This window comes from Cyrtonyx montezumae, unplaced genomic scaffold (genome assembly GCF_038088225.1).
Source record: "Cyrtonyx montezumae isolate F1298 unplaced genomic scaffold, pur_monq_1.0 scaffold_2, whole genome shotgun sequence".
Taxonomy (NCBI): domain Eukaryota; kingdom Metazoa; phylum Chordata; class Aves; order Galliformes; family Odontophoridae; genus Cyrtonyx; species Cyrtonyx montezumae.
Window position 1 is genome coordinate 8574265 of NW_027071936.1, and position 22897 is coordinate 8597161.

At 42.7% G+C, this 22897-nt stretch overlaps 1 protein-coding gene across 1 annotated transcript in view; it reads right to left on the bottom strand.

Annotated features, from left to right (window-relative positions):
* Nucleotides 1–200: 200 nt before the first annotated feature.
* SLC7A11 (solute carrier family 7 member 11) overlaps nt 201–22897 on the bottom strand; it is a 55402-nt gene continuing 32705 nt past the window's right edge. Inside the window, exons 7-12 of the mRNA XM_065736347.1 lie at nt 12450–12573; nt 11186–11289; nt 10589–10685; nt 7587–7736; nt 6000–6177; nt 201–1160 (exon numbers count right to left, since the gene is read on the bottom strand). Coding sequence (XP_065592419.1) covers nt 1093–1160; nt 6000–6177; nt 7587–7736; nt 10589–10685; nt 11186–11289; nt 12450–12573 — 721 coding nt within the window. The 3' untranslated portion in view covers nt 201–1092. The remainder of the gene's footprint in view (nt 1161–5999; nt 6178–7586; nt 7737–10588; nt 10686–11185; nt 11290–12449; nt 12574–22897) is intronic.

The window sequence follows — 22897 nt, forward strand, 5'->3', positions numbered from 1 at the left end:
AAAGCCAGGAAGAAGATGGCAGAGCACCTGTTCCTGGGTGTTTCAAAGCCCAATTAATTGGAGTGTGCTTGAATAAAAAGCCCACAGATTAGGTGTGTTCCCAACTCAAGTCATCAAATCTGTTGTAGCTTGCCTTACACTTTACTCAAAAAACAGTATTGCATTTGTTGCCATGTCTATACAAAATTCCCACAATTATAAAATCAGTGACCATTATTCATTTGCTGCCCACAGTAATTATCTGAAACTTTAAAATCATGTTTTCCTGACTGATAAATGCAGGTTCGTATGCTTCCAGATATAAAATATTCATATATCATTGGAGATTGGATTCAAATAGAGATTTGAAGGTAATTACTCTGTTACTGTATTTCCCCCCCAACACACAAAGAAATATTGGCAAAAATAGTCATAATTTCCAGACTGGTAGAAACTTGAACATGTACGAAATTACTGCCCCTAGGCTAAAATCTACCTGTCCCGCTGGTAGAAATACTAATTCTCAGAAGATGCTTTTATTCGTTCTGTTGTACCTTGATCTTGCCGCCACAAACACAGTAGAAAACCACTGTATTTCTGCACCAACGCACTGGTGCTCCAAGCAAAGACATAAGTTAATTAGGGCTGCCAAACAGAGGGAGAGGAAGAACATTATTAAGTGATACTCAGCAGCTTTATCTCCCCCTTTCCCTAGTGAGAGGTTCTTCAGGACAGCAAGTAGGATACATTCTTCACAGTACACCTGACTATTACACAACGATTAAACGGATTTTCAGTGACAATGCAATAAAAATCCTTGTTTGAAGAACCTAAGTTTCATTAAAATATAACACTAACGAAAAAAGAGTAAAGAGCCCTCGTGGCGTAAGTTCTTGCTCTCTACATATAAACCAACCACATTAAAAATAATAATAATAAAATTGCAACATCATAATATACAGTTCTGGTAACTGATGAACTCAGTATCCAACTCAGCTGTGATTTGTTCCTCCATTTTGCAGAGCGCCAAGAGGAGGAAGACATCTCCACATGCTCTTCCTCAGGTTGGAATGAAACATCAAGCCAAAGGCTGCATTTTCAGATAGATGCAGATCACGATTTCTGGTCCTCCTCCGACGGGACAACTTCCAAGAGGATTTGCAGCGCTTCAGTTAAAGTGTCTGCAAAAATAAAAGCATACACATGGGAGATTTTTTGGGGTGGATGGAGAAGGAAGAAGCAGCCAGGGAAACTTATCTCATCTGCTACACAGCCTGCTTGCACATAGTGTTCGTGAGTTACATATACCTGGCGCACATATCATTTAGATGCCTGACTAATCTTTTTGTCTTCTTTAACTATGTGTTCTTTGCCTCTCATCCAACGATATTCATATAAAACAACAACAGAAGGGTATATAGGCATAAACTTGTTCAATACAGGTATGCACGCATTTAAGGACTGCCGTAAAACACGACTGCTCTCTGCAACTGCTTAGTTTTAACACGGTCGTAATGTTAAAATAAAACTCTGGAAGGGTTCAAACAAGTGAATGCAGCTGTGCCAAGTTCTGCCTAACCGAGAAAGGAAACATAACGAAGAAACTACGGAAGTGAGAAAATGATTATAACGCTCCACAGATCTAAGGATGTCACACATTCAAAGAAACTGGACATTGTTTGTCACTGGATGTATTTCCATCCTGTATGTTTGGTGGTTTCCTTTTTAGAGGACTGATTCATAAATGGTACGCTTTGTTTAAATATTGAAGAGTAAAAGAGCATTCTTTTACTGCTTCTTTTATTTGTGTTTTTCTTCAGCAACCCATTTTCAGCCAGCAGGATTTATTGCAAGAGAAAGTTCCTGTTTCCCTCTCCAGTACTACTACCTGTCAGCATCTACACGAGCATGGAGTGAGAAGGGTAAAGCAGTGCAGCTCTCACAAGACACGAACCAGAACTGCTTCCTTGCTTTTCTGTCTAACAGACTCCACCATCTTCTGCTCTTCCCTCTGGAGGTCAGCAGCACAGCCTGCCCTCAGACTACGTACTGATGGGTCAAAGAGGCTGAGACTCAACCGGGACTGCATTTTCTTCCATCTCCCTCCCTTCCAGCAGTGGAGACTTCAGATCTGGGCTGTTGTAGAGCTGGGGTGAAGGGCAGGAGGACAGCCAGCAGTGGGAAGCAAGCAGGGGTTCGCCTTGGCTGGCCCACTCCCTCCAGGCTTGAAGATTAGCAAAGGAGTAAAAAGAAACAGGCTTCCTGTCAAGCTGAGCTGAGGTGTATCTGTTCGTAAAGAAAGGGCAAGACAGCAGAGAGAGAGCCAAGGCATCTCAAGAGCTGTCTGGGACTTCACCATCCTGTTGGACTAACCAGGTCCAGCCACCGGCAGCCAGGCCTTACCCCTCCCTGTGTTGGGAGGCAGCTGCTGCTCTTCCACCTCCACGCAGTAGTAGCAAATGGAGGAGTAATCACACAAGCTTGGGGGTGAGGGGGTTCAGTAGCTTGTTTAGCTGTTTCCGGTTGCAGTGTACAGGAGGTAAGACAGCGTAAGAACATTTGATTCCATCATCAGTCAGCATCTATATTGTTGGCTTTGAGCAGTGCCTGGATTTACAGGACCACCTTTCCATTTGTAAGGAGCCAAAGTATCATGAGTAAAGACACCTTTTGTTTCTGCTTTCAACCCTAATTATCCATTTCAAGTGTAGAAGTCACTGTAAACAAGGCCCAGGGGACAACCTTTACCAAAAAAAGCCCAGAGCTGGTAGCTTTATGAGTCCCACACGAAGCTTGGAAGAGTAAAGAAAGCAGTAATTTTCTGCATATGTATAAGACCGAACAAAAAATCTGCAGCAACACACACTGAGGAAATGTCCTGTGGATCACAGCATCACACACTCGACAAAGAGAAGAGCAAACAATATATAATACTGTGCCCTGAGTAAGGGAGGGTCATCCTCTTGGTGTTTGTAAATAACCCCGCAGGAGACATTTCATTATACAAACAAACAAAAAATCTCTCTTCTAATACAAGCTCAGGCTATGAAGAAAGCAGCATCCGACTTCTGAAGACCTTCCACATTCAATCTACTGAAAAGAAGTAAAGATTTTTAAAGCATGAATCTATGGTTGGGTTTTCAACTGAGTAGTCCAACTGGCAGAGTCCCAGTGCAGGTGCCGCATCCTTTTACACATTCATCTGCTTCAAAGAACTTGCTAGACTTGACTTTTTTCATTTTCACATCAGTTGTACAAAAAGCAAGCAAACAAGCAGAGGTCAAATGAAGCCTGTACTAGCTGAAAATGATGTGCCCCAGCACATTTGGTACCACAGCAAAATTCCTCCGGAAAAGAACAAAATGTTATTCCCACTGCAAACCACCACCCAGACCCTATCAACCTCTGCAACTCTGAAGTAATCTTTTGTTCAGGGCAGTAATTTGGTAAAGAGAATGGGCAATGTAAATGTCATTAAGGACAGTCAAAATGTGCTTATCCAGAGAACAAAGACATTTAGCCTTGGTGAGGACTTCCTGGGTAATGCGCACTCATCTTCAGGCTGGGTACTTGAACTCACTACTCCTGGCTGTTCAACATCCCTCTCCCATGATCATTACAAAACCTACTCTTCATATCCAGACTAATCTTACGTGGGCCGGTCTGAACCCGTGGGGTTTTGCAGCACGCTGCAAGGCGCGTTGGCAGGGATGACCGAGTGACGTTCACCCCAGCAAGACAACTGCAAACGGGCGCCCATGCCACCAGCACACTGGGCACAGCCTTGCCAGCGGGACACTGTGCTCAGACCAACCAGCTCCGACCTCCAGCAGTACTGCACAGAATGCTCTGTTCAAGTCTAAGTACACTAGACCTATTTTTCCTTCTGTCTGCAAAAATCAGTTATCGCCTCAAAGACAGCCACCCTACTGATCTGGCAAAAATCTCCCATTGGTGAATTGCAATCAGTTTTTTCATGTTGCCCATTTACACTGTGTCCAGAATTACTCTTTCATGCCTAAACTCATCTAATGCATACGGTTTCGAGGCAGGAATAACAATCTCTCAGCTATGCCTTGACTATTCCTTCCTGTGTCTCACAGAGACAGCCGAAGTGAATTCATCCCCATTCAGTGCCTTTAAAAAATGCACACAGGCTATTAGCTTTTACAAAGATGTGCCAGTTTAATAACGACCCCGTGCTGAATGTTTATGGCTTACTCCGAGGGGTAAAAAATAAAATAAAATACATATTTAACAAGTAAATCCCCTCTCCACTCCACCTAAAACTGTCAACATCGCTTTTCCATCATTACTGTTGTTATTTTGGGAATAATAATTGCAGAGCAAACAAGCTGTTTCACCCACTGCCTAGCACCTGCTGCTCTCCCCCCTGAGCCAGCACACTGTGTCCACACACATTACACAGGCACCAGGCCTTCTTTCCAGGAGGAGAATTTTGTGTTATCTGAAAAGCTAGAAGATTTACCTTCGTTGTCACAGCTGGCAGAGTGAGCTCCACATACACGCAGACTACCTTAAAGAGAACATTTTTTCTCTCATCCTAGTAACGCGGTTCAATACTGGCATCCTGTGGCCAGAGATTCAAGTAATTATATTCCAAAACCTCGGAGTCTTCACAGAAAAAGCTAAAAATCTCCTGGGTATGATAAGGGAAAATCGCCTAGTCCCTAAATGTCTATTTGTCTGAGAAATTACAGACAAACAACTGTTTAACAAACATCTTTTTGCACACAATTGTTTTCATTCACGCTGCTGTTTTCTACTCATTCCCAGGATATTTCATGTAATTTACAACTTTCCTGATACGAAATTAAGTAGATCAGAAACTGATAGCCTTAAATTAACATCTTTTTAACGTAAATATTTTCCAATCTATTGTATATGGATTTCCCAGAACGAATTGAGAAAGTCATAGATTTTTCAGCAGATGAGGTATAAATACATAGGCTAGATTTTTCTGATCTGTATCTATGTAAAAACATATATAATAGGTTACAGTGTAATACATATAAATACTGAGATACTCTTATTGTGAGCAGCCTTTAATAAAGGAGCACAAAAGGGCACACAGATCTTCAGTTCAGCACCTATATTACAGGACAGTGTACACAAAGAAGTATACACACTGAAACTATTTGTAGCTGAAGTTTTTCAGGGGTTGATTTTTTCCTCTTGCTGCAGATTTTCTTTCAGTTTCACTTCTCCCATCTCTCGAATATTCTGCCTATATTCTTAATACATTTTTTGAAAACTACCTGCGTTTTGCTAACTTCCTCTTGTGTTCAGTGAGAAAAAAAAGAACAAATGACAACGATACCTTTCTTATTGAAACGCTCCAAATAACCCTTCTCAAGAACATCAAAACTTTCCCAAATGCTTTTATAAACACTCAGAAATGGCATAAAAATGATTCTCTGTGTATTTCACGTGTCACATGGGGAGCTGTTTGTTGCAAAGCACAGAAACAATTTCCACAGAGGCGTGCCAGGTATGGTGTGTTTTTCCCTCATTTTGTTGGAACGACAATACAGCCCCACCAAACCTGCCCCATTTTCATGCATTCCTCAGCAGTACACACATCTGTGGTGCTGACAGGGAGCACCAAGCCCCTCCTGTCATCACAACTGTGACATTTAGGCACCCAAACCAACCCTGCTATGAGTGAAATACGCTCTCTAACAGTGTAGAAGCGAGGGAGATTGAATTTAGAAAGGATCACATGGCTGTAGGGGCAAGGAGGGGAGAAAGAAGCAGGAAGAGAGGCATGCAGGCATTTGAAGCCACTCTCTGCTGAAGAATAGGCTTGCTGTAAACATCTCTGTTTAGTTAGCTGACATTGATTGTAACCAACACTACAGCACACTTCGCAAAGAAACCTGCATTGTCGTGCCCTGAGCAGAGCAGCCAAGGGAATTGATCACAAGGATTTCACAATACCCCCAGCCCTGAGAAATTTCTGGAGTCGGATCAAGGAGGGGAGCCCCTCAGGGACTTACCTAAGAGCTTTCTGAACCACTTTGGTTTTTTGTCCCATACAATAAAGAGGTAGTAGGCAGGAACTCCAGTCAGGGTTATTGCGAATCCAATCCCTGTATTGACTGGATCGGAGTAAAGTGACAGTGCAACCATGAAGAGGCAGGTGAAGGAAAACAATGCTGGAATAAATAGAGGCACCTGGAATACAACCACACAAAGAACCATTACTTGGCATTGACCTTGCTGTTGAATGATAATGGTATTTAATGTTCCATGAAATGTAAACCAGATAAAACTCAGCAGTACAGGACAGTCGTGGAGGAACACGGGTCTCTAGAACAGGCACACAAAGTGCCAGCGACTGCAGGAACCAAACTAAGCCAAGTGCAGTAAGCACCACAGAAGTCTTTTAATTACACACACTAAAACACTAGAGTGTTTTATGCCCTTTAAAATGTAAAGGCTGTAAATATGTTACATTACAAAATTCCTCTCTCTAATCCTCCGGTAGATAAGCAAGCAGCACTAACTGCAGTAAAGATTTCCTCTTTGATAATTACCTATTAGAAAACATTTTAAAACACAACACGGAGCTCAAGCCACCTTTTAAAACTATTAAGAAGGTATTGATTTTCTTCCTAAGGTAAAAATCAAAATCTGGCGGGAAGAGAGCAAATTAAACACCCATCTGACTACAGATAAAGATATTTGATAGCATTATATGCAACTGATAGCTTTTGGGAAAGCACTTTTCTGACAATATGACCAGTAGCATCATCAGCATCGCTGCTGAAAGTACAAAAACCCAGCAATATCAAATTAATTATCGCAATTGTAAAGAATGCCGCTACAATCACTACGTTACCACCTCTGTGCACCATAGCTTGTGAAATGTTTGGCGTAATGGAAAATTGGAACATTCCCCAGAGACCATTTTCTTCCTTTCATGCCTTGAAACATTACTGTTCCTCTTTTCTGCACTGTCAAAGCATTTTTTTTTTTAATCAAAGCAAAACGGGCTGTGCTGTTGACCTTCTTATTTGCTGTTCTGACTGCAAGAATGCAGCAGCGCACATTCTGAGTTCTTCATAACATAGATTTCTTAGGAATACATAAACAGGGCTTATACCTGGCATGAATCCTGGTGGAAAAGTTACTCAAATCTTTATCAAAGTATAGATTTAACTGAGGACTAGATGACTAGCCCCAGTATTTGGAGTTTGAAGCTTATGCAACTGCACCAGACTGGAGGTATTTGCACTCAACTTGGTGGGGCATAAGGACCTTAGCTTGCCTCACACTGCCTCAACACGGCAGGCAAAACTGAGCAAACACCTTGCCTTTTGCACAGCAAGCTCACTCGCTCCCCTACAGCCTCTGGGGAATTAATAAAAATTGTCTTTCAGAAGAGAGCTCAGCCAGGGTAGCACTGGCGAACTTGAAGGAAAACACGAGGAGACTCCTCAATGTAAAAGACCATTTTCTATTAACTCTTGCTTTTTCTCAAAAGAGGCTTTTTACTTCAGCAAGTGCTGCTTTGCTAGCTGACCAGACAATAGATACAAGGGAGAAAAAAATCATGTAGAACAGCATAGAGAGGAGGTTACCTTGAAAGGACGAGGCATATCAGGACGTTTATATCTGAGATAAATCAAGCCAGCGACTACCAGTCCAATAAAAAGCCACCTGGCAAAACTGAGAAAATTCAGGAGGCTGTAGAGATCCCCACTGAATAACATTATCATTGTGAGAGGGTGCTGCAAAAGAAATTCAGAGCATGAGAAGCTTTTAATGGTTTGATCTCTATTTTTTTTAAAGCAGTGATGCCAAATCTTACCAGGGGGAGAGGCAACACCATCTTACCCAGGGACACGTGAGGGCCACAGCCTTCGAGCCTGCCAGTTCATGCGACCAGATGTTTGATCAGTGCCTAGCAGTCCCCTGGGATCGTGTTTAATCAATATTATCTGCCCTGGCTGACTGCATGTGAGCCAGACACGCCTGTCCCCAGTGATCCAGACAAATACGCAGGCACCACAACACGTGTACATCCTGTGCTCTGTTCTCTCAGGACCTGCCCACCACTCCTCTGCTCACGCATGACAAAAACAGGGCATCTCAACCAAGGGAGCGCGTTAGGGGTTGGCTACGCACCATGGGATGCTGGCTGGGCACACGAGGCTGACACCAGCTTGTACCTGCAGCATGCCTTGTAGGTTCACAGGGTGCAGCCTTACTGCACACTGGATATGTAAACATTTCTAAGCAGAGAGAAGCATCTAGCTGGCACTCAAGAGACTCCTGAACAGCAAGAAGGAGAGACAACCGCAAAATAAATATATGTCTTCATTAAATGGGTGTTTTGAGGTAAAAGGTATCTGTGAAATGGGTGAAAGCTTATGCATAAACCAGAGTGTTGTACCTCGAGTTAGATGATTGGGTAGGCTACATGGATCTGCTTCAGCATTTTCTCTGGATAAAAGCAGAACATCTGTAGCTTGGACCACCTATAAAGGGTAGTCTACACTTCCCATATGAGACCTCTATATCTGCAATGACAGCCCTTGCATTCAGGAATGAAGACAGCCACAAGGGTCACTACTGTGCTATTATTCAGACAATGTCCTAGTGGTGTAGGAAAAAAAATCAGTCCCTCTAGTTTTACAACAGGGCAACAGCTGGGCTAAATCTTTATTATAAAGAGCATTTCCATTGGGGATCTAGAGTCACAGCCTCTCTATGTTTTTTTTTAAAGCAATGAGTGCTGTGCGGATTTGAAATCAGAAGGATCAATATTTCAAACATGGGTATCTGGCTTCCAAACTCTAATGACTTACAAAGCACTTGGTTCTTTACTCATAGATATTAAGCAAACTTCTTCTCTGTAAAGGTCAAAGGAAATTTTCCCACTGAATTATACTGGGCAAAAATTCTAGATAGACTTAGTCCCTAGAAGAAATCTCATCTATGGGAGTGATATTGCAACAAAGGGCCACGGACAGTGAAAGAGAGCGAAGGGAAACAAAACCAGGCTGCATGGTTTCTTGGAATTGTTACGTACACATTATCAAATATCAGGAGATATGAAACATGCAAATTTCTTAATTCCTAAACATTTGCTGTTGGGTTTTTTGGGTGGGGTTGTTTGTTTTTTGGTGGTTTTGTTTTGTTTGGCAGGCCTCAAACGCTGAACATGCACATTTTCTCAGTTTCTCCTCAGGACCCCTCTCCTTTTGTGCAGCATGTAGAGCTTGACAGAAGAAATAAAAGAAGAAAACGCTAAAATGCAGACTATTGATGCAGAACATATCCTGGAACTACTTTGCCTGAACTAAGGCAAGAAAAACATAATCCCTGAATGAAAACCATCTTCATTTGGGAATCTGAGGTTTTTTTTCAAGGAGATCAATCTACTAGCAATGGGACCAGATGCAACAGAAGAAAACATATATATATATATATGTATACATATATATATATATATTAGTATATTCGGGGCATTTCATTCCACAGAAAAAGTCAGTGCAATTTACCTGATAATTATGAAAACTTCAGCCCAAAGAAATAAAATGCAAAGTAAATGTTCAATTAAGATGAATTCCATTAAGACTTTTCACCATCATTATGCTGTCTAGTTTTGCAGACTTGGATGCCTACAGCTGCATGGGCATATATAAGATTCAATACTTCAGCTGGCACTTCAGAAGTGAGCTCATAGGCATGTCTAGCAAAAAAAAAATGATTTAAATTCCACTACAAGCAACTGATCTCGCTAGTGTACACTCATATGTACACACATCTCCTGCTGTAGTTAGACCTCCCCCAGAAGCAGAGGTCTGTCCAAACGCATTACAGTCAGGGGTCCCAATAGAGTGGCTGAACACCCACAGCTATGAACAAGTCTGCAAGTTAAGTGGAAATCTACTTGGCACTATGCAAATGGGTGTGAAGTTTGTATTTTGACATTTTGTCCTAACATTTTACTACACAAATTAGCCTGGAATGCAAACACACGGCCAACATTTAGCTCTGCCTCTATGTTAGAAGGCAGTAAAAGATTTCCAGTTATACTGATGCTTCTCCTCAGACGATTCGCCGACTATTGCCTAGGCACACATACTCTCATTTTTTAATCACCACTACACCACACTGCTGAGGGTTCCCTTTCCATTATCCTAGTGCATAATTGTTTGCATTTTTCAGTGTAAGGTGCTATAATGAGCTCTTAGGGTGCCCCCAGACACCAGTGTTTAGCTGCACTTTCCATTAAATGAAGACCTTTTTTTGTTTGTTTGTTTAACCAGAATTTGTCTCTCTGAAAGGGAGCTAGCTCATCTCTAGCAGATCCTTAGAAAAAAAAGGGCAATAAGACATTAATTCGGTCCCAGCAATAGGCAGTGAGGCACTACCAGCAAGATAGCAAGGAGGAGATGATAGAGTAAGAACAACTCCCAAATCTCATTCTTCTCTTTACTGTCCTCTGCCCTGCCCAAAGCCCGCACATACATTAATAAAAGAGACTCAAGCAGTGCCCAAATTCTGTTCGAATCCTCCAGAGCAAGCCTGTAATATGAATTCTTGTGCAGGAACATTTGTTTGTATGATTTACCAAAACAATGACAGCTGGCAGAGGAGTGTGCTTGCGGACATGAATCATGGAGAGAATTTCCGGAAGGTGACCCTCACGGGAGGCAACGAAGAACATCCTGGTGGGAAATAAATGTGGACAGACTTTAAATGTGCTCATTACTGTGACCAGGCAAAGCAGCTCATGAAAGTCACACAACCCAGCGGCACTTCTTAGGCTCCTTTGAGGTATTCAGAATGAAAAGAGTAGAGGGAGAGGCCCATAAGCAGAAATCAAAGTAATCTCTGTTTGTGTCCCCCCCTTATCTTACACTGTGATCAGTGTTTAGAAGTAATGTTTTCCCTCCAATTTACCTCCTTCACATGAAACAAAACAGCCATTAGAGAAGTGCTACACTCAAAGGGATCCATTTCTAAACTGTTCAAAGGGTTTTAGCAGTGATACTAAATTCATCAGGAACAAAGTCAGAGGGGGGGGGAGGAAACACACTTTATAAACTTTTCAGTCATTTTCAATTTCCTACTTAAGGAATGAGTCCTTTTCTTCCTTCTGCTTGCTTCCTTACTTTCAGTGCATATCCTATGCCCTTCACTTCCAGTAACATTAACATGTGCTTACCTGGAGACCGCAAAAATGCCGCCATTCATAGATCCAAAGCAGGAGAGAGCAACAAACACTGGTACAGCTAAAGAAAAGCTTCCCATCAACCGTTCAGCAAAGGTCTGTTGGACAAGAAAAAACCATACCATGACCTCATAGAACATGAAAGCGATTTGACTTTATTAACAAATTATTAATAAGCATTTTAATTTCGTTTACAACCAACTTTGCTTCCCTCATTGAAACTTATCCCGTGCATTTGTGACCCCCCCCTCCCGACACGCTGCAGATGAGGTCTTCCACTCTTACTTCTGACTGCCCGTGCTAGGCCCTCAGCTGAGGCACTGCTGTCAAGGTGGAATCAGGCCTTGACCTTGTCATTTCAGATCATTATGCCTCCAAAAAGAAGACTTGCTCTGAACAGATCCGATTCTGAACTGCATAGCTGGAGTTTCTTTTCATAGCATTCATTTTCTTTCGCTGATGCTACCCAACACTGCGTTCCACCCAGTCACACTTTGTTGTTCAAGGTCACTGAAAGAGCCTTACTTGGTGTTTGGGGCACCACAGGAGATCTGCACAATTTTCTGGAGATCTGCAAAATGTTTTTTTTTTCCTCTCCCAGGAGCTACAGAATTGGCCATTTTTTAAATGACACGTCAATTGAAAAAGTCACAGGCAGTGTCACTACTGCAAAGTAAATGGAAATTTTTATTTCCTCACTGCAAGTCCGATATCATAGACAAAAATCAGTGTCATCACCACAATTCAGCAAGACCAATCACAGCAGTATTTCCAAGCCTTGCAGCTCCTTTCCAAATAAGCTCCAGTATTCACGGCAACCCCCTTACTAAGTACCCACGATACACGATGCGCAGAGACAGCGTTACTGCTTCCTGCTATACTAAATAGGCTAGACCCCCCACTTTCTCAAGTATCTGTATATTCTTCTTCCCAGGAGTTCAGCCCACGATTCAGTAAAATTTTTTCTAGTTAAGTACGTATCGGACAATTCAGGTCCTGTTGACTTTGTTATATCAAGGAAATAGATTAAGGTCTAACGTTACTACTACATATGCTATGACCTTAAATGCAATCCCACTCACCAGACAATAATCAGACAAAGTTCACCTGGTTGCTACTCTGTTGTGTAAAAGAGGAGCCATACAAAGCATGATTGGCTGCGTCCCCGCCCAACTTTTTTTTCCCCTGGAAATAAGAATATATTGACAAACACAACTGCAGCAGGGATATAGCTTTGTATTTTTCTTCTGTAACTTACCACTGCTACAGCTTTTGAAAGCAGCAATTCCCCAGCACTGATTGTAGTGAAATAAGCCACGTTTGTTAACACATAGCCAACTGTGACGATAATCATTGAAATGCATATTGCGAGGGGTATGTTTCTGAAATACACAAGGTAGCTCATTATTTTGCAATCTGGTTGCTATCTCCTGAACATGAAACAACAACAAAAAAAAAAAACATAAGAAGCAGCCACTAATGATGGTGAGTGCATTTTCTGGTGATCCCGCAATACCAAAATTAGAAACTACCAGTGAAAATAACACGTCCAAACAAAACCATCTAGACAAAGTCATCAGTTTTATAACAAAGAGGTGAGACACCTTTCTGAGCGAGGAATCCTTTGGGGATCCCAAGAGGTCCTGGTTTCATATCTCCCATGCAAGACGCATTCCATGTTTTCCTTTCAGCCCAATAGTAAAGCAGCAAGTCTTAACGCGGGAACCAGCGATAGCACGGATGACATGGACTGGGTGACCCTGCACTCTGTATGTCAGGACAGCACCTGCAGTGCCATTTCCAACAGGAGCCCAAGGTGGCCATTGCTTTCCAGACCTGGCAACACACCTGGGGGTGGTTGATACCTTCCCCTGTGTGCCAAGACATCTAGCCCACCTTCCCACTTCTCTCTGTGCAATTCTTCCCTCACACACCTCACCACACCTCTGTTCTCCCCATTGTTCTTCTGGGATACATGAGGGCAGAGTGAGGCACAGAAATAAGAATGGCACAAGTTTGTGCCATTCCTTACTATTTGTATTGATCAGCACAAAACCACTGACATCTTAGCCAAAAAAAACCAGTAACACAAATAATAAATAGTACGTCCTCCCAGTCAGCAAAATAGAAAAGCAGAATTATTTCTGATTTAAAGAAGAAAAATAGAGGCATAAGCAACGTACATTGAATTTATCCAAAGCACACTGTAGGCAAATGATCAGGTTAGGAAGACAAACCAGATGTTTCAAGCATACTCAAGTTTCTTTCCACTTGATGCCATCGCTAGGCTGAGATGATATCTGCACGAAACCAATAAGAGATTCAGATCAGAAACCAGTGCCAGGTCTTTGATTCTGAGGCCATGGGGTGCAATTTGAAAGACCCAGTGCATGCACTTCCCCTGCGCTGAGCCAAGAGCCTCACAGCCTGTTCCCCTTGGGTACCTATGCCAAGATGTTGGAGAGGTGTTATGGCTGCTACAAGCAAACTTTGCCGTGAAGGTCACCTCCTAGCTAGAAGAAGCGGGAATTGTGGTGTACCAGAAGAGGTCGCAAGTACAGTGCAAAAGGACTACTGTATTTACCTAAAGGAGAAGGCAGTTTGAAAGCCAGTGCTAAGATGGATTATTTTCACGTATTTTTTTCCCCTAAAGAAACACAGCGGGGTCAAAATTTAATGATCTTCTTCACTCCTTGTCCTTACTTCTCAGAGAAACTCTTGCCATTACTATGCCTGAATAAAGCTGAAAAGAAGCTCTAAACTGAATACATAAGTAAAGCAGGGTAGCATCACAGTTGCACGTCATGTCTGCCTTAGCAATCACGGTGCAAACCCCTGTAGCTAACCCAGATACACAAGATCACGCTTTACTGCAGTACCAAATCTAGGCAGACATGATATCAGTGCTACCTCAGGCCCATGCTCTCAGGTAAAGAACATGGAAGGAATCAGTTTGCCAGTGCGCGCTTGTTAATGATGGAGCAGGCCATGGCAAAGACCAGAATACAAGGGTTATAGCAAGCAAGCAGATCAGAACAGAAGTGCTTTACTGACAGAAAACAAGCAAACAAACAAACAAAAAAAACCCACCAATTTACCTGCTCAAGAAATACTGCAGAACTGTGTGTTCTTAACACTGCAGAACTGTGTGTTCTTAACACAGCTGTGCAAAGTTTTTGTAGCTCAGTTGCCAGATATTGCCAGCTTGGTTATGTTTCCAACTTGGTCTCCGTATAAATCAAACTAAATCTGCTTAGCATCTAATTCAAGGTAGGAATACGTGGTTTTGAGCCCTCTCAAAAAAGGTATATTAATGATATCTTTTTGCACCACAAACACCTCAACTGTGGCAGTGTTGAATAAGTCAGTGCTCACTCCAGCCTTAAAAATTGCATCTAACCAGAACCGGCAAACTTGCATTATTTTCACAAATGGCATCTGAGTTACTGCAGCACGCTGCACGTCGGAATTAAGAAACTACATCCATTCTAACCATTTCTAAAATCCGGTTGCCATGCTCTCTTCTGTCTTGAATCCCAGTCTCATTTCCTCTAGAATAAAATGGCAGTCTGAAATAAGGGCAAAAATGTCACTCGCCTCCAAATGTGAACATTCCCAGCACAGAGTCCTCCGTGCTGAGCTGCACTACCCCACGCTGACGGTAACTGCAGGGGTAAGGAAGACAGCATGGTTCGCTTCTCAGTGATACTTCAGATTAACACTTGGATCTTGACTCACCTGAAGACACAGAGAGATGGGCACAAACACTTTGTAATGCTGCTACGTGAGAGCTTTGATTGTTCCTTTCCTATCCTTCCAACTCAAGAGGCAGTTCCCAATCTGCAGCAGGACACCATCCAAATCACTGCTACAACTACAGGCACTGCACTGGGGTAAAAACTGTAATGTCATTAGCACTGAAGTACAATGTATTGGTTTTCTTGTATGTTATCTGCTCTCCTAGGCCTCCAAATCCTCTCTCAGGAAAGATCAGGTCCAGGACTATTCTCCATTAAATTACCTCTAGGTAGATTTCACCTTTTCAGTTCTCTGTCCTATGAGCCAAATGCAACACAAGGTGCTAGCAAGCCAGCAAGTCGCGTTTCTGATACACTGTGAATTCATAACTGCCATACAGCTAGAGAACAGTTTTGGACTACGGCAAGTCAGAAAATTCAAGGAAGAAAGTATTTCTCACTTTTGAATGAATTTTTTCATTCACTGAAGCTAACGCTTTCGACAGGAAGCCTAACTATTTCAGTATGACATTTCTTTGGAAAAAAAAAGTCTTACAGCCAAGACAAAATTCTTGTCCAGCCCAGACAGACCTCAGGATGGCCTATGGCTTAAAAACCACAGCACTAAGCTTAGACATGGAAGACTGGCACATTTGTTTTGTATAAAGCTGACCCAGGACTTGAACTTGCACTGAAGCAGTCACTGGTTACTGCAGGGCAGCATTTTCCTTTTGCATTTCATGTTGGAGTAAAATCTCAATGTATTTAAAAATCAAGAGAAATCGTTCCCAAGGTAGCTGTTTTTCTGAGAAGAACTCCAAGTGTGGATGCCAGCCTCAAGCCTACACCATGCCTTGGAACTGGCCTGTGCGTTACCAGCAAGACAGCTTTCAGGTAGGCTGCTCCTCTGATAGTTCAAAGAAAATCAGCATCAAAAGGAAGGAATTCTGGGGAGACCTGAGCCAGGAAAATATTGATAATATCACTACAAGCCTTTTTCAAATCAGATGAGATTTGGACAGCGAAGGAAGTTTTTAAATGGTAATTAAAAGTGAACTGAATCTCTGCACATTTTCAGATTCACCACCCCTAGCTACTATTCAAAGCCAAACCTTCCCTTTCTACGCTGTATACAAAGCAATTGTGATGAAGGATCATGACAGCTTAAGCACAGGTCACATCTACCTTTTGCTCTCGAGAATGAAAGTCACAGAGACATCCACTGTCACTAAGAAATCCAGCATTAGCCATACAGCCAGTCCCACCTGTGGCTGTGCAGGGCTGAAATACATCGCTGTGTATTGCCGAGCTGTGCTTTAGGGCCTGGAAACAAATTCTCTCCTTCTCAAGTCTGAAAGGACCCCAGAACTGGGGCACGGGTTCAGTCAATCAAGATATCCACTGCGGTTTGGGCTTGACCGCAAGTGTTGCAGAACCATAGATCTTCTGATAATCTGCTCTGACACCGCACCACCTCACACACACATTTTGGAGAGAAACACACAGAGAAGACTGAGTAAGAAGGAAAAAAAAATGTGGGGGTAAAAAGAAAAGAAATCAAAAGTGAGAACCTGGGGATAAGAAGAATAATGTCAATAAATCAGCTGAGGAACATTCCCAGAAGTTTACAGCTCATAGCTCAGCTTAATGACAAATTTTATAACAACAAACTGTAAGTGCTAAGAGCTGTGACCGCTGCAGAATGATCTTTCTATGAGACGACAAACACACCGCCAAATATGCCCCACAGATTCAGCTGAGGTCACAAGTACCAAATACATTGTCATCGCATCCCATGCTGTTCAGAGGCCATGACAAAATCATTTCCCTGAATGCACTTTAAATCTCAGTTTTACAAACACTTGGCCTGAGGTGGCTGCCCTAGAAAAAGAACTGCATTGATAGGACTTGGTCAGGAAACATCAGTAAGAGGGTCTCAACAAAATGAAATAATTGCTGGTAAAGTCAGATTTGATCTACCACATCTCCACTGCGTTGTGGTAATTGTGAATTTCTGCTATATTTAAAAGGAGAGTGGAAAAGTCCTAATTCCAGGAAAGGATTTGGTTTTCATGAGCACGAGCCCATACATTCTGCATTTCTTTAGTCAGAAATTTACAACCACGGGAGTTTCAAGATCCTTCTCAAAAGTTCCCTTGTGCAATAATTTATTCACCATTTGCAATCTGTTAAGCAATTTTCCAAATGAACTGTTCCCAGATTCTGGCACTCCTAAAATCTAATCATCCATCGCGCAGTCCATAGGGCCGAAGCTTGGCAGAATAAGTCACAAGTACAGATTCACCCAAATACATCTCAATACTGGGAAAAAAAAATAACCACATATAGTATGGAATGCAGCAAGGACAACCATGGTAATGTAATGTTTCCAGGACTTCAGTGCAAGAGAAGAACGTGTACAGGCTTTGTAAATGCTGCGTACCGGTGTGTGACCTACATCTCCATGCATTCCCAGATGGTTGTTCTTTGATCAATGGCAACCCTGAATCCTGGGCAACACAGCAGCAGCATCTGACATAAGCTTTCTTGTGTTTTCACGTGAAAAGCAGTGCCTACAAGACATCCCGTCACGCTGAAGGGGTCACATGGTTCTCAGTACGCCGGCGTGGGGAAAAATTACAACCTCACACCCATCGGTTACAAGAAAGGGAGCAAAAGGAAGATGCAGAACATAAATAGAGGCCACCTCCCAGGACAGAATTGAAGGCAGGAATACAGATGCAGATCATGACAGCACATCTTGAGTCCATGCACCTGTAAAGGCTAACACGGTTCTTAGCAATGAGTGGTTTGAGAACCTAACTCTTCTTATTTTGTTTCTTGCAGCTCCCTGCATCTCCCCTCACTGCCTCCCCAGTATGCCCCAGCCTTATGTTCCAGGCTGGAACTGCTGCCAGTGGGCTTGCAGTGCAGCCACTATTAAATTATGTGACTTTATCTTATTTTGATTGCAATTTTCCAGGGGAGAAATGAAAAAGGAGAGAGTAGCTATTAAGCAGCAGTCTCATCTCTGTTGCTGGGGTGCCAGTCGAAGGGCTTCTGTCTCCATTCTGATGCCCTGGTTCTGTACCTCTGACATCTGCAGAGATGCAACAGCACGACATCGGGATAATAGAGTGAAGAATCAAGCTGCAGTCTGCATTTAAAGCCCGTCTCACTTTCCATCACCTTGTAAGAGAAGAAAAGGGTTTCTGCTGTGTCTAATTACTTGCTTTCTTCCTGGTGTTTGACTTCACAGGTTTGGATTATAATTGGTTACAGTTCATAAAAGGGGTCTTCTATGGCCAGCTGACTTTGAGGGGTCAAACTGTGATGTAAGTGTGCTGGGAAGGGCAGGAGATTGTATTAACTTCTCAGATGTTTTCAGTACCCTTTCCAGCAGGGTTTCCTAAAACATGAATTAGCATAAATACCTTCTTGACTAAAACTTAAGACTCAGAAAGGCACCGATTGTACAGAATAACACTGTTCTCCATTACACTTCATTCCAGCCAACCTGGCAACAGCCCTGGAGAGCTTAAGGGTAACTGTTACACTAGCGGTGTGATTTGTTCCCTTTTAATAGGGATTTGAACTTGGCTGCAGTCGTAGCACACCGCTCAGGCTCTGGTGAGCCAAATCTCACCAGAGTGCAGAAGTCGTTGATATCAAGGCCCAAGTCCTAACTTGCCAAGCCGAGATCTTTTACAAAATACTTCTCTTTGAAGAGCAGAATCGATTCATCTGAAAATTGGACTGTGAGCTAAGGAGACATTGGACATACAGGCAGGATCCTGAATCCTTTCCCGTGCAGCAGATAGCGTTCCTATTCGTCCCAAGGAAAACCAGTACAACGCAGCAGGTGTTAAAGATGACAGCAAAATCCACAAATTACTTTTGAGATTGCAACACTAAATATTAGATAGGCTGGGGCTCTGCTTAGCTATACACATTTCCTTTACAGCGAGCATTAAGTATTCTTAACCAAGAAATGAGCAGAAGAGGGAAAAAAACAGAGCTGCTAACATGATAGGGAATGCAAGTAAAACAGGGCCTAAATATTAAGAAATATATATCTAGAAAAGAAATAAAAGACTTGAAATCTAAGATATAAATTATCCTCCCATGACTTCTCACTCAGCTCTTTGATAAACCACCTCCATATATCCCTTGAGTGCCAGTATCTAGTATCTCTAGATTGCTCCATTTGCAATCCTACTGTACAAAGTTTATGACTGTTTCCAAGAGATGCATAAATAAACAGACCTGGCTTCTATTTTGCACTGAAGCTTGACCCTAAATCACATCCTTCTGGAGGACCTATAGGTCCAAAGGATCTGAGCTGGCTTTATCTTCCTCATTGTAAGACAGGCTGCTCCACCCCCTGCATGGGCCAAGCTTGCCCCTGGGAGCTCAGCACTGGAGGAAAGTCAGGTGCCTGAAAAGCCTGGCAGCAGCTGATTTCAGCCGAAAATGATTGTGAAGATCCTCAGACCTTCCGTGGGTGGCAGCTGCTCAGCTTTAGAGACAGCATCACTAATCTAGGGTACATCAAGGAAGGTGTGCCTTAGGTTGGACCCGTAATTTAAAGTGTCAGCCCCTCTCTTCCACAAAGCTTGTCTGTTAAAGGAAAGTCTGGACTCAGAGAATTGAAACACAAATATATTGTCACCGCTGTGCTCTCAATCATGACTTTGATAAATGACTTCCTTGTTCCCTATCAAGTGTCAGTATTTTGACGTGCTCTGTTTATTTTACCGGTAGGAAACTTTCATGTACTCTAGGAAGTTTGAAACCTTTTCCACTTGAGGCCGAAAAACTCAGATTTTCTTTGTATTGCTTAGCTCATATTCAGCCAGGAGATGAAGGGAGCACCTCTGCTCTTTGACACACTCCAGCTCCGTATTTCCTTCTGAGGCCTATTTGCCTGCAGTGCTTACAGCCCTGCCAGTCACAGAGGTTATGATGAGAAGCAATAGTAAATCACAGTGCTTGCTTGGAGGCAAGGGAGCTATAACCACCAACCTGACACGAGATGCTAAAAATAAAACACCATCCGGGACTATCATTTCCATCGCCACATATGGAAATGAAGGGGAGTGGAGCAGAGCAGGAGCTCTCCCTCCAACCTGCATTATCTAGCACAGGATCTCAGCTCTAACTTCCTCTTAACTGTTCCACACAGAAACATATCTCACTGCCAGACTTAAAATAAATGTAATAAGAAGGGTGTCAAGAGATAATTGCCCATTATAAGTAGTTTTATCTATTACAGGAGGTTGTCGTGGAAGTCTGAAATTATTCAATCTCTGAGCAACTGATTTATGACTGGGGTCGACTTTCCCCAGGCAGAATCACTTACAGCAGGAATGGAGGAGTCTCCTGAAGCTCCCTGCACATTTCCCAGCCTGAGGAGCTGTGGTTCCCATAAAGCACCGGGAGCAGCACGCAGAGCTGGCGGTAGCTAAAGCGGGATTTAGCAGTGCACACAAGGCACTCGAGATGAGCAGATCAGGCCCCATAGCTCAGAAAGCTAAGCCAGCAGGGAGCAGCCACCAAGTAACAGGAAAGCTAATGCCAAGACAGAGATTACGGTGCTGGCAACTGGATTCCCACTAAAAACGCCTGTTGCAGCACCCTTCCCATGCAGGTAACCCTCCCCCCACGGGTACCCAAGCAATTGCAAGTAGCGGGGCTCGGGTGGAAGCAAAGCACTGCCTTGCTCTGCATGTACTCCTATTGTCTATACAGAGGACATATGTCTCTGATTTATGGAACAGTAAATGGCAAAGCGACCCTGTGAGTAATGCAAGGGAAAGGGCTGGTGCGTTTGCTATCGTTCTGGAAACGAACCGCTGGGGTTCAGAGCCCGTGACAAGCAGCCTGCATCCCAAGCACCTCGCCCAGCTCCTGCTGCGGGTACGGGAGGGAACGCTGCCCCTAGTCCAGCATCTGAACCGCTAATGAAGCACTGCCATTAGCATATTAATGACGCCTTAGGGAGCAGCAGAAGACGAACGCTGAGGAGCACAGAGGGGTGGAGGGAGGAGCATGTGTCTGCATGTGTGCCTCTGAAAGGAATCGGGTATTTTATACTTGTTGAATCCCCTGACATTTAATTTTGAGCAGGAGAATTTCCACAATGCCAAAGATCATGAAGGAACAATTTGCTGCTGTATGTTACCATTGATATTTCGGCGTGAATGGAAATTGCGCCGTTCGGTGATGAAAAGAACAGCTACTTGTAATAAGGAGCGCCATGGAAACTGAAATATCATTTACCAAGGCAGGCTCTTCTGCTGAAGGAATTCAAAATGAGAAAAATGACAACTGCGGGTGCCTTGCAGCATTAGAATATTAAAGCTGTAAAAGGGTTTAAATGAAATTAAAAGGAGAGCTCTTAACCGTGCCGCAGTGCCAAGAAGGGGCTGTCCAGGAGACAGATAGTTCACTATGCAATAAGCAAGGAGATGAGGCTCCAGCTATAGACAGCCCAGCACACCCAGACGTGGGCCAGCACAATGAAACAACTCCACAAAATGACACAGTTCTGACACAGAAAAGAAATCCATCCAATTCCAAGTGTGAGCTGAAATGTGCCTTCGCTGTGTAGTAACTGAAGGCACCTGAACAGACTTCAAATGGGAATATCTACTTTTCTATTTTATTAGCTTTATTGCTTCTCACTAAAAATTCATAATAGTTTAAATATAACCGCATGCATAAGAGAAGAAAATCACATACATGCATGCAGAATTTTCAAAAGCAAAGGTAAAGCTGGAGTTTCATTTTCTGTGTCCAAGCTGAGACTCTCCAGTCTAAGCCTTAAAGGCTTACATTTACGGTGTAAGGTACTGAAAGTACATAAGGGATAAAGTAAAGTCAAGGCATTAAAATCCTTCTGAAAAACCTGCTCCTTCAAGGTATTTCAAATCAGATCGTGACATGAAGTAGACAGAATTATTCCTTTACAATGATCTTGGACAGTACGGTCAGTGAGGCTTAGGATATATTTTTTAAGACTGATCTTTGCTATTGCACACTGTCCAATGTACCTCCTGACAATAAGATGCTACTCTTTCAAGATGAAATCTTAAAACAAAGTGACAGTGATCCTTTTTTCAGACCTTACTACGTTGTCTCTTAGTCTCACTCAATATCAACCCATTAGAAAGCTGTGTAACGGTGCCACCAAGAAGGCCTGTGCTCTGGCACTCCATAGAACACTGGCCAGCACCAACCTCTCTGACTCTGACATTTACACCGAAAAGCAAGCCTAAAAAAAACCACCTTAGACCCACAAGAAACTCATTCTGCAGTGAAGTTTTACCCAAAGAAATGCCATTTCATGATCTTTGGGGGTAAATATTTACACTCATCTGCTCCCATTTAGCAGCTGTTTTTGTTGTTGTGTAGTAAGTAAATGTGAAAAAAGAGAAGCACTTGTCCCTCCTTGTGATAGAACGAGACCGATTCTTTTTTCACTAAAATAATCCCAACAGAAGTTAAACCTCCTGTCATACTGGAGTGCTGCTATTCTCTGTCCTCATCACCTATGGTGGGAGTTTCTCCATGGCTGTTAGATCTGTTCAAATGATGACATAAAAAACTGTTCTTCTAAGGGACACTTCATTCCACGATACTCCAAAAATTAAATACTGTTTTTATATGCTCCATACTTCTTGCCATGAAGAAAACATAATGACAAGGTGAAGATGCAAATAACAGTACTTGCTCAACAACAAGTGCTACGAGTGAATGAGGATTGGCATAATAGACCACAGCAGTGCAACTTTTAAAATGTAGATTATTCACTCTGCAGATCCACTGAAGCCATTATAGTCTTACATAAATCCACTTACTTTACAGTTCATGGACACGGGCTACACTGTAATTTAAATGATTGAAAACCCTTACGGGATGTTAGTTAACCATTTCCTTCACTTAAGTAAAATATCACTGCCATTGC